Below are 12331 nucleotides of genomic sequence, written 5' to 3'. Positions count from 1 at the left end.
CTTCACTTATTTGAAGGTGTGAATAAACATGTGGATAAAGGTGAGCTAGTTGATGTTGTGTATCCAGATTTTCAGAAAGCTTTTGACAAAGTTCCTCATGAGAGACTCCTGAGAAAATTAGAGAGTCATGGGATAGGAGGCAATGTTCTGTTGTGGATAAGGAATTGGTTACTGGACAGAAAACAAGGTAGGGTTAAATGGCCATTTTTCTCAATGAAGTGGGGTGCCGCAGGGACCTGTACTGGGATTGGTGCTATTTAATATATTTATAAATGATCTGGAAATCAGAACAAGTGAGGTGATTAAATTTGCAGATGAACGTTGTTAAAACAGATGCAGACTGTGAAAACTTGCAGGGAAACCTTAGGAAATTGGAAGTCTGGCCATCCACATGGCAGATGTCACGCCTGTGGCCGTGACCACCCTCAGCCTTACCTTCTTTCTGGGGGTCAGCAGCTCTGCTGGCTTCTGTCTGTGTTTGTCTTGTCTCTAGTCTCTGGGCTGATTGCTTCACTAGACCTCACCTGTGTGGGCTATGACTCTCTAGGGAGCCAGCATCTAAGATGGCTGCCACCGGCTCTGTGCCAGCTTCCAAGATGGCTCCTGCTTGTCTTTCCTGTGGGCTCACTTCCTATGTGTGTCAAGCGTCTCTTTGGGGTCTGTGTACTTCCTGCTTCTGCCCTACTGCTGGTGACTCATCAGTGAGAGCCTTCATAAGGAAGTGCTGTGCTTGCAGTCAGGGCCTTTGCATAAGTGTTATGCTCTTAGGCCAGGTCAGGTTAGTAAGTGTCTGCTGCACTACTGCTTAGCCTCTCTCTGGGTTCCAGCCCAGTTTCTTTCTGTGTCTCTGTTGTCCTTCCGTGGGGGGTCTTCCCTGCCACTGTCTGTCTGTGGACTGCGGGTCCTTCCTGGCTTACCCTGTGTTTGGGGTGAAGCTTCTGCTCCAGGCTTACCCTGTGTTGGGGTGAAGCCTCTGTTCCTGGCTTACCCTGGGTTGGGGTGAAGCCTTTGTCCGGGTTTGTTCTCTGTCTGTATGCGAAGCCTCAGCCTTTGTCGGTTCCCCAGTCAGTGTGTGGAACGGCTGTGGCTTCAGACCCTTGGCCTGTTCTTCCTGGTTACTCTGTTTGCTGTGCTGCCTGCCCAAGACCCTTGGCCTGTTATTCCTGGTTTGCTCTCTTTACCCTGAACCCTGCCTTGCCTAGCCTGTGTGCCTACCCTGCTTGTATATCCTGAGGGTATATCCTGAATCCTGTATCTGTCTGGCTAGTGTGTTTTCCTGGGTGATTATTCCTGTATCCTGTCTCCACCTAGCTAGAGGGTTTACCCTGTGGGTATTCCTGGATCCCCGTTCTGCCTAATGTGTTGCTGCCCTAGTCCTTGCTCCTGCTAGCTTCTGTACCCTTGTGTTCCTTGGTCTGTCTTCTGGTCTTGCTAGTGGCTGTGCAGCAGCACACTGTCGGAGTCTAGTTCCGTGCCCTGTCGCCCCTCGTGTATCCCAGACCCCGTGGTGGGTCCTCTGATCTTCAGTTCCTGCCTTATCCTGCAAGTCCTGCCGCCACCTGCACTTCGGAGCTCACTCCAGAGGAACGGTGGCTAGGTGCAGGTGAAGCTGTTCCTGTCTCATCTGTTCTAGTTGCCTGCCTTGTACTACTCCAGTCCAGAGTTCCAGTACTGCTTCTTCTGTGTTTCCAGTCCCGAGTGGTCTTGCCTGCCGCTGCCAGCTCCTCGGCAGTGGCCTAAGGGCTCACAAACTCCAGTCCTGCCTCGAGGACCTGACAGAATGCCAAGGCCCTCGACAACGCAACAGCAGATTAAATGTAATGTGGACAAATGCAACGTAATGCACATTGGGAAGAATAATCCAAATCATAGTTATCTGATGCTTGAGTCCACTTGGGAGTCAGCACTCAGAAAAAAAATCCAGGTGTTATTACATAAGTACATAAGTACATAAGTAGTGCCATACTGGGAAAGACCAAAGGTCCATCTAGCCCAGCATCCTGTCACCGACAGTGGCCAATCCAGGTCAAGGGCACCTGGCACGCTCCCCAAACGTAAAAACAGTCCAGACAAGTTATACCTAAAAATGCGGAATTTTTCCAAGTCCATTTAATAGCGGTCTATGGACTTGTCCTTTAGGAATCTATCTAACCCCTTTTTAAACTCCGTCAAGCTAACCGCCCGTACCACGTTCTCCGCTACGAATTCCAGAGTCTAATTACACGTTGGGTGAAGAAAAAATTTTCTCCGATTCGTTTTAAAATTTACACACTGTAGCTTCAACTCATGCCCTCTAGTCCTAGTATTTTTGGATAGCATGAACAGTCGCTTCACATCCACCCGATCCATTCCACTCATTATTTTATACACTTCTATCATATCTCCCCTCAGCCGTCTCTTCTCCAAGCTAAAAAGCCCTAGCCTTCTCAGCCTCTCTTCATAGGAAAGTCGTCCCATCCCACTATCATTTTCGTCGCCCTTCGCTGTACCTTTTCCAATTCTACTATATCTTTTTTGAGATACGGAGACCAGTACTGAACACAATACTCCAGGTGCGGTCGCACCATGGAGCGATACAACGGCATTATAACATCCGCACACCTGGACTCCATACCCTTCCTAATAACACCCAACATTCTATTCGCTTTCCTAGCCGCAGCAGCACACTGAGCAGAAGGTTTCAGCGTATCATCGACGACGACACCCAGATCCCTTTCTGATCCGTAACTCCTAACGCGGAACCTTGCAAGACGTAGCTAATAATTCGGGTTCCTCTTACCCACATGCATCACTTTGCACTTGTCAACATTGAACTTCATCTGCCACTTGCACGCCCAATCTCCCAGTCCTCGCAAGGTCCTCCTGTAATCGTTCACATTCCTCCTGCGACTTGACGACCCTGAATAATTTTGTGTCATCGGCGAATTTAATTACCTCACTAGTTATTCCCATCTCTAGGTCATTTATAAATACATTAAAAAGCAACGGACCCAGCACAGACCCCTGCGGGACCCCACTAACTACCCTCCTCCACTGAGAATACTGGCCACGCAATCCTACTCTCTGCTTCCTATCTTTCAATATGCTGAAATCTTCTGCCTAGTATGCGGCAGCGGAAAAAAAAAAAGAAAACAGGATGCTAGGAATTATTAGGAAAGAGATAGTAAGTAATACCAAAAATACTCTAATGCCTCAATATCACTCCACAGTGCAACTTGACCTTGAGAACTGCGTTCAATTCTAGTCCCCGTGTCTCAAAAAAGATAGAGAAAAGGTTCAAAGAAGAGCAACCAAAATGATAAAGAGGATGGAACTCCTCATATGAGGAATAGCTAATGAGGTTAGGGCTCGTCAGCTTGGAAAAGAGATGGTTGAAGGGGGTTTATGATTGAAGTCTACATCCTGAGTGGTGTAGATTTGGTAAAAGTGAATCGATTTTTTACTCTTTAAAAAAGTGCAAAGACCAAAGGACAATCAATTAAGTTACATGGAAATACTTCAAAAACAAATAGAAGGGAAGCCTTCTCTGCTTATCAGTTTTGATGTGGAGAAGGCGTTCAACAGGGTAAATTGGGACTTTTTGTTTGCGACCTTAAAGATATATGGTTTTGATGGACTGTGGATTAGGGCGGTACGGGCACCGCGGGCAGCAATATGGGTGAATGGGATCTCATCAGAATCTATTGCCATCCAGCGGGGGACACGACAGGGGTGCCCACCGTCGCCATTGTTGTTTGTTTTAAGCATAGATCCTTTGATAAGGGAGATACTGTCGAACCCAGACATTTGAGGAGTGGAAATGGGAGGACAGGAATTTAAGATATCGGCCTTTGCTGATGATCTCTTGGTACATTTGACTAATCCCAGGGAATCCCTCTTAGCTTTGATGGATAGCATCGCCAAATTTGGAGACTTCTCAGGGTTTAAATTAAATTTGGATAAGTCTTTAGCTTTACCAACCAGTAGTTTGGTGAAGCGCTATTGGGAGGGACAATTTCCTTTGAAGTTGGCTTCACGTTATTTCAATTATTTAGGTATTAAACTCCCATATAGGACATTTTTGGTACAGGACTTGAACATATCTTACTTGTTAGAGCAGACCAGCCAGCTTTTGTCACAGTGGATGTTATTGCCTATCTCAGTGTATGAGTGTATTCAAATGTTTCATATGATCCTGTTTCCTAGATGGTTGTACACGCTACAATTACTGCCGATCAAACTTACTAGGAGAGAAATTAATGCTCTATATAGAATGGTCTCAAAGTTTTGCTGGCAGGGGAAGAAACCCAGGACTCCATTTAGATACCTGATAGGTCCATGGTGACAGGGGGGTCTGGGTTTGCCGGATATGCAGAGCTATAACTGGGCATGTCTGCTAAGACACCTGGGAGATTGGGTCTTAGAAAGTCAAGTATACACACCTAGGAGGTTAGAGCAGGCAACGTATGGTAAATGGAATATTTTCTCTCTGGTCCACTGTCCCACTGTTAAACTTCCAGAGGAGTTGCGTTGCAACTTTCTCCTGAAATCGATTTGGATATCATGGAGGTATTTGATAACTTTGCTAGGGGGGAATCCGCAGCAGTCGGATCAGATACCTTTGGTAGGGAATGTAGACTTTGCACCGGGGAATGACAATATCTGTTTTAGATGGTGGGAAAGCAAAGAGGTTAGATATATTAAGGACCTTTTAGACGCAGAGGGGAGATTAATGACATGGGAGGTGCTGTTATCCTCAGGTAGGGTGGACAGGCGTGATATGTTTGCCTATAGGCAAGTACAGCATTATATTCAGAGTCTGAATTTAAAGGATACGCGGTTCCCCCTTAGACAGCGGTTGTTAGAATTTTATGAGCCTATCCAGGATAGAGGGGTTTCAGTATCAACCTTGAAAAGAGTGCTGGAGACAATACAGGAGAGACAGGAGAAAGGGGAGTTGCAGCGACGTTGGAGCCAAGATTTGGGTATACCGGCACATCGATAGATCTGAATCAATTAGTAGGGCGCATACCTTCGGTCGGTTAGCGCTGAGCTACGCGAGTGTAATTTCGAGTGCTGCACAGAGCCTATTTTACATAGGAACACCTTTTAAAGCGGGAGGAATAGAATCCCGATTTGCAAAAAATGTAAGACAGAAGTTAACTCATTCATACATGTGCTTTGGGAATATGTTACAGATTCAGGTTTTTTGGAAGGCTATAACCTATCTGGAGAGCCTGGGGGATAGACCAATTAAGCTGTCTCCTGCGGGATTTCTGCTGGACCAATATGAGGATTTTGGTCCTACAAGATAAATATTTTAAATTGCTGATCAGGAAGGCAGGGATGCTGGGCAAAAGAACCGTGTGGGGGGAGTGGATCAGCAACCAAGCTCCATCACATTGGCAATGGAGGAATAAGTTACATGCCCTGATGTTGTTAGAATTACAGTATGCTCGCCGACATTTAAAACGGAAGAAACTGTTTTGTCCATTTGGGATAAATATATCCATCCTTATCCCACATAGCCCGCAGCCTGGTGCTGAATTCGTTTCCCTGAGGAAGAGAGGAAGGATCCATGGATAGCAGGACGGGAGGGGGGCTTCGGTGGGGCCCGGGACGTGTTGCCTGGGGCAGCTGGGGTGTTTTGCGAGCTCGGATGGTACAGAGTCGAAGGGGAAGGGGAGGAAGCGGAGGGAAAGGGGAGGGGGGAAAGGAATGGGGATAAACGGTTAAGCGTCTGATGACGAACGGTACCATCGGGTCTTTGATGACGGAAATCGTACCCATCAATTGGATGAAGGTCCTATGCATTGTCATCAGATAAAATGTTGAGCTGTAAAAGAGAGAGTTTTGGGGGGGGGGGGAGAAAAATGGGAGAAAAGAATGATGATAGACTGTATTAATCTGTTAGAGATGAGCACAATTTTAGCTTTGAATTTTATATTTTTATGTTATTTGGCAATGTTCTCTTGGAATTATCATCAATAAAATGTTGAAACCTAAAAACAAATAGGAAATATTTTTTCAGTGAACGAATAGTTAAGCTCTGGAACTCATTGCCTGAGGATGTGGTAACAATGGTTAGTGTTTCTGGGTTTTAAAAAAGGTTTGGACGAGTTCTTAGAGGAAAAGTCCATAGTCTGCTATAATGTTTCCCAAGTCCAGTCCTGGAGTACCCCTTGCCAGTCAGGTTTTCAGGATATCCACAATGAATATGTATGAACTTGATTTGCGTACGCTGCCTCCATTATATGCAAATTTATTTCATGCATATTCATTGTAGATATCCTGAAAACCTGACTAACAAGGGGTACTCCAGGACCAGATTTCAGAAACATTGCTATAAGAGAGAGACATAGGGAAGCTACTACTTGCCCTGGGATTAGTAGCATGGAATATTGCTACTATTTGGGTTTCTGCCAGGCACTCGCAACCTGGATTGGTCACTGTTGGACACTTGGTCACAATTAGGATACTTGGATGGATGGACCATTGGTCTGACTCAGTATGATTGTTTCAGGTGAGAATATTAGGAACATGTCATCAGCACATCTGGAAAGATGGTACCAAATCATATCAGATATTGCAGGGAAAACAACAGCACAGCAAGCACAGACCATGAATAAGGGCTAAACCAGTTTGTGTCTATGAGGAAAACGCTTTGGTACATAAAATGCAAGGACTGCTAGACTCATCTAGCCTGCCTAATCACATTCAAGTGAAATCAGAGAGATACAGAGGCAAGTATTATTTCTTTAACAGTTTATACCCAGCACTTTAGCAAATCTGTCTTAAAAATAAACTGTGAAACTGGGTTGTAGCATCCTAAATTTCAGTATTTAATATGTACCTCTTTTTTGTCTCTAAACTTGTCCACCTCCTTTTTTAGTAGCTCTATTCTCCTGAAGGACTCCAGATTGTCCACACTGTACACAAGAACAAAACCATCCGCAAAAGAGAAATAGTGCTTTGGTAGCTCCACTCCATCCTGTAGTCCCCTGGTGTCATAAAGGCGTAATTGCTCTTTCACACCTCGATCCGTTTCCACTGAAGCTATATAAACATCTTCCAGAGTTTCACTGGACTCTAAACCTGTGAAGGAGATTTTTATATAACAGAGAAGTGTTGTAGCCATGTTAGTCTGCCTGGATATGCAGAAAAGGTTCAAATAAAAATCTGCTAATGAATCTCTTTATTGGATAAATACAGGACTGGCCAACCTTTCACACATCAAGAGCCTTACCTTTGAAGAACAGAGGAGGGAGGAAAGAAAAGTGTCCTCCCACTCTCCAAAGAAAGGCAGAGGTCAATCAAAAATAGCGGTTTTGGTTATATTCGCTGCTAGGTTTCGGCCAGAAACAAAACTGTGGCCCTTTCCCTCTGCCACCACAAGCCGGTCCCCCTCCCCAAGCCAGTCTCCTCCCTCCTTGACTGAAATCCCATCCCCCCCCCCCAAGGTCACCCACAAGCTCTGCTCTCCCTGGACCTACCTTCTAAAAGCCCTGGTGGCCTAGTGGCCTCTTCCCGAGTTGCTCCTGTCCCCACCGGCTGCGTTGTAAAAATGGCAGGCGCAGGTGGTCACGGCTGATATTTTGGGACTGGAAATGGCATGAGCAGAAGCGACTTCCAGGGAGGGCAGAGCTGGTTGGTGGCCCCTAGGGGGACAGGTTTTCTGTCTAGGTTGTAGAAGCTGGGGCTACGGTTTCAGTTTCCACCAAACAGGGCCGGTCTTAGCAAGTGTGTGGCCGGTCTTGGAGTGGAGGAGTGGCCTAGTGGTTAAAGTGGTGGACTTTGGTCCTGGGGAACTAGGTTCAATTCCCACTGCAGGCACAGGCAGCTCCTTGTGACTCTGGGCAAGTCACTTAACCCTCCATTGCCCCAGGTACAAATAAGTACCTAAGCCGCATTGAGCCTGCCATGAATGGGAAAGCACGGGGTACAAATAAAAAAAAAAAAAGTGCGGGGCCCTGTGCAGACCAATTTGGTGGGGCCCCATCCTAGCCCCGCCTCACCTAGCTCTGCCCCACCGACAATACCTTTAATTAAATTTAGATATTAGATATGTATCATATGTCAAAGAATTTTAGATATTAGATATGTATCATATGTTGCTCAAAGCATATACTAACCACAAACGCTCAACTGCAAAACGCTATGCACAAATTTGTGCAAAAACACACTCAGAACCTTACTGTACCATAACTATTACACTGGGCAGACCCTAATACATCAATATACCGCCCATATGGAAAATGCAGACCGTCAACAATATGAAACAAGGGATCATATCACAATTCTCATGTAGAGCCACAAAACACCTTTTAGGGTGAATAGTGTTCATAATGAGCTCCTTTATTAACGACCATATATAGATCCTTCAAGAGGTAGTGTGTCATGATTTAGGCTCTACACTCTTTCTGATGTTTTGGTGCCACCTCAGTAAGGCCAACACACAATCTCTCCACTGCAAAACACTATACACAAACTTGTGCAAAAACACACTCATAACTTTACCAAACCATAATAGCACTAATTCCAAGGACAGGACGAGCTACAACCTTATGCATGGAAAGGCAGCACTATAATTACACCGGGCTCTAAAACACCAGTACACAACCTAGTGAAACAAACAAAAAAAAAAGACTGCAAATACTACATGCTAGCAGAATACTGCATCTTGATCACACATGAAAAACACATGACACAACAGATAAAGTTACCTCAAGAAGTCAGACTCAGCATGCAGCAATACCCCACATGCACTCCATTCACACAAGTCCTCTGCATGCACTCTACTCCCCATCCTCCAATGTACCCTTCTGACGTCAGTCCTCTGTATGCACCCCACTTCCACCCTCATGCACCCCACTGACATCAGTCCTCTGCGCACCCTCCATGCACCTCATTCATTCATATCAGTCATCTGCTTGCACCCCACTCACATCAGTTTTCTGTATGTACCCCACCCCACTCACATCAGTCCTCTGTGTGAACCCCACTTCCAACCCCTGTGCACCCCACTTCCCATCAGTCCTCTGCGTGCACCCCATTCATATCAGTCCTCTGCGTGCACCCAACTCCCATCCGTCCTCTAGGAGAATTGCACTCCTCATCTCCCCTCGCATCGCTCCTCCGTGTGCATCTCTCCCCCTGCACCCCCCTCCCCATGTATCAGGCCAGATCTCCCCAGAACACCTGCGATGCGCCTAGCGGGAACTCACGCGAACCTGAAGAAGGGTCTCTCCATCCTCGCCATGAGTCTCAGGATCCAGCGGGGTCTCCCCGCAAACCTGCGGCACGACAGGAACAGGAGCCCGCAACACAGGCAACAGCAGCAGCAGGCAGCCGCCGAGAACACCTGATTGAGGGAGTTGCACCACCAAGCTCGCCAGCTTCAAGTTCTCCCTTCCCTGTCTTCACACAGTGTCCGTCCCGCCTTCGCGGAAACAGGAAATACGTCATCGTAAAGGCGGGACGGACACTGTGTGAAGAGGAAAGAGAGAACTTGAAGCAGTGTCTTCACATCGCTCGTGCTACTGAAAGAAAAAGGACAGGTTCAACACTCTTGCGTGGGGGGGGGACGGAACAGAGGGGGGGGAACGGAGCGGAGGAGGGCTGCCGGTCGGGCCGAGGGCGGGAAGGAGGCGTGCCGCTCAGGGCCCCCTTGACCGCGAGGCCCTATGCGGTCGCCTTGCCTTAAGACCGGCCCTGCCACCAAAAATGTATAGGCATTTTTGGCCAAAATCCAAACCCATATTTTGAGTCAGTTTCAGTTCCAAATCAGAAACCAAAATCGAAATTCGTTTGGCCTCTAAAGAAAGGGCCAGCTCTTTCAGCTTTCCTCTCTATCCCATCAGTCTCTCTGTCTCCCCATCCTGTTTTCATCAGTCTTTTCTCTCCAACTTTGTCCCCATCGGTCTCTTTTGCTCTCATTCCCCATTTTGTTTCCAACCAGTCTCTCTCTCTCACCCTTCTATCCCATTCCCACCAGTCTCTTTTTCCTTATCACCTACCCCCTTCAGTCTTTCTCAGTGGCGTAGCTACAGGTGGGCCTGGGTGGGCACAGGCCCAACCATCTTGGCTCAAGCCCACCCAGCTGCAGCGCTCCACCCGCTGTTCCCCCTCTCCTCCATGGCGTCCCAGCATCTGCACTCTGGTCTCTGAACCCCTTCCCTCCCCGGTGTCAGTACAGGTGTCCTCGGCGCCTGCAGCGTTCATTCTGCTGATTGCACCGCCCCGCAGGGCTTCCATCTGCCACATTCCGCAGACAGGAAACAGGCAGTGACATCAGCGAGGATGGGACATGGCAGATGGAAGCCTGTGGGGCTGGCGCAAGTAGTGAGAATGAATTGCTGCAGACGCCGAGGGCACCTGTACCAGCACCGGGGAGGGACAGAGTTCAGAGACAGGAGCGCAGATGCTGGGACACCGCAGAGGAGAGAGAGAAGATGTGGGGTAGGTGAAAAAAAACCTCTTATGTTCTTAAAAATATCTCCGGGAAGATATTTGTGGTGTGTGGTGGGGGGGGGGGGGGGGGGGGGGGGCACGTGGATGGACCCATCCAATTTACCTCTGCACCCATCCAAAATACCGAGTCTGGCTACGCCTCTGGTCTCTCTCTTACCCATGTCACCTTTCTCTAAACAGAAAGTAAATTGAATAGCCTGGGCTCTCCCATGGCAATTTATTCATGTGCCAGCCAGTTTGCAAACCTCAAGAATCCAAATTGTGACCCTCCCTACAGATGTCAGAGCAAAATCAAAAGAGCGGACTAGGAAGAAACAGGAATGGGATCCCACTTTGGCCAATGCAGCTACTGGGTGGACACACACTACTCAACAAATCCGCTTAGTGATTTTCCATCTGAACTGGCCCTTGATTGCCGCAGATCGGGAGTCACCGGGAAGTCGCAATGGTGGCTCTGAGAGTGCTCGAACGAGATCCGCATACCATGGCCGTCGGGGCCACTAGAACGACCGGCCCTCGATGCCCGCCCTATGCGGCAAAGAACTCTCCCTATCAGAGGCCACGGAGAAAAAACATACAGTAGCTGTTGTTCCGGCATCTACCCTAGGTAGAGCAAACTGCTCTAACGGTCTGCTGAAACCTGATACAGCCTGGCCATAGCCCTGGCTACTTTCAGCCCCCCCCATCTGGATCTGCCCACTGGGCCGAAATCAATTCTTCAATAGCTTCATGTACCGAAAGGCCTAGAAGTCTCTGGTACTAGCCATCTTGGGGCTGACTGCCTGAGAAGCCGCACCTCAGGGTCCTCTATATTCAGGGCTTCCAGTGCCTGAGAGATAAAGGAGGACAAACTCCTCATTATGGAAGATCCTCATGGCAGAAGAGTCCTCCGGTTGGTCAGTGAGGACAACCATCCTCCACCCCCGTCTGCTCCTAGAGAGCCACCACGGAGGAAGCTGCAGGCGACCGTATGCAGGACCCCTCCTCAGACCCCAAAGAAAGCCTAGGCTTTTAAGGGAGGAGAAATCCTCTGGGGGAAAACCCAAAATCTCTTGGTTACCCCAGATCCCCTGAGAAAATCAAACGCCGCAGCTGTCGCAGCCGCGTGAGGGGGGGCAAAGCCTTTTCAACAAAAACGCCTGATGGAGTAGCAAAATAAACTCTGGCGAAAACCCCTCCCCCGCAACGGAGCAGGTCGCAGCCATGGCACCTGCACCACCGCCCACAGTGCCCGTCGACCCCCCCCCCAACTCCCCTACCAGCGGAGAAGAAGCTTTGCCCAAAACCGCTACCGGAGCCGGCTCCGCGACCGATCGCAAAATGGCACGAGAATCGCCAGGCTCTGGGCAGGAAAGCACGCTGTCGGGGGGGGGGGGGGGGGCACAGCTCCGTCAAGTCCCGCCAAATCAGCACACCCCGCGCTGCAAAGACCCGCCACCGAATACTGTTTCCTGCATCGGGAACAGTGTTTTACTGCCTCTGCTGCCATCGCCCATCCCTAAACAGGAACCCAGCAGGACTTACCCCAGACCGGGAAAGCGCGAGAACTGACAGCTGAGCCGAAGAAAAAAACTCTCCAACTCCACTTCGAGGCAGGCTTAGACAAGCAGGCAACAGAAAAGAGGACTTGGACAGCAGTAACACAAACCTGCTCTCAACAAAAACACACTTCCCTGTGCTTCTCTGTTTCTCTTTTAAATAAATTCTATGGTTCTCTTTTTTTTTTTTTTGAGTGAGGAGGCAGAAACAAACAGGGAAGGAAAGCACAGCTAAAGCCTGTTCAGAGGGAATTTGAGGTGCAGCAGGGACCCAGCAACTGGGTATGCTGCCAAAGGGGACACCACCAGTCTGCCACCCCCCCCCCCCCCCCGGCTCAAACTGG

The 12331-nt window shown here is 48.4% G+C and overlaps 1 protein-coding gene across 2 annotated transcripts in view; it reads right to left on the bottom strand.

Moving 5' to 3' along the window:
• The window catches only part of NKIRAS1 (NFKB inhibitor interacting Ras like 1), a 69899-nt gene that overhangs the window by 12295 nt on the left and 45273 nt on the right, over window positions 1-12331 (bottom strand). For both annotated transcript variants that reach the window (XM_030206734.1, XM_030206740.1), the window contains exon 3: window positions 6833-7074. In XM_030206734.1, coding sequence (XP_030062594.1) covers window positions 6833-7074 — 242 coding nt within the window. The remainder of the gene's footprint in view (window positions 1-6832; window positions 7075-12331) is intronic.

This window comes from Microcaecilia unicolor, chromosome 1 (assembly GCF_901765095.1).
Source record: "Microcaecilia unicolor chromosome 1, aMicUni1.1, whole genome shotgun sequence".
In the NCBI taxonomy this organism is placed as follows: domain Eukaryota; kingdom Metazoa; phylum Chordata; class Amphibia; order Gymnophiona; family Siphonopidae; genus Microcaecilia; species Microcaecilia unicolor.
This window is presented reverse-complemented; position numbering and strand designations above follow the sequence as displayed.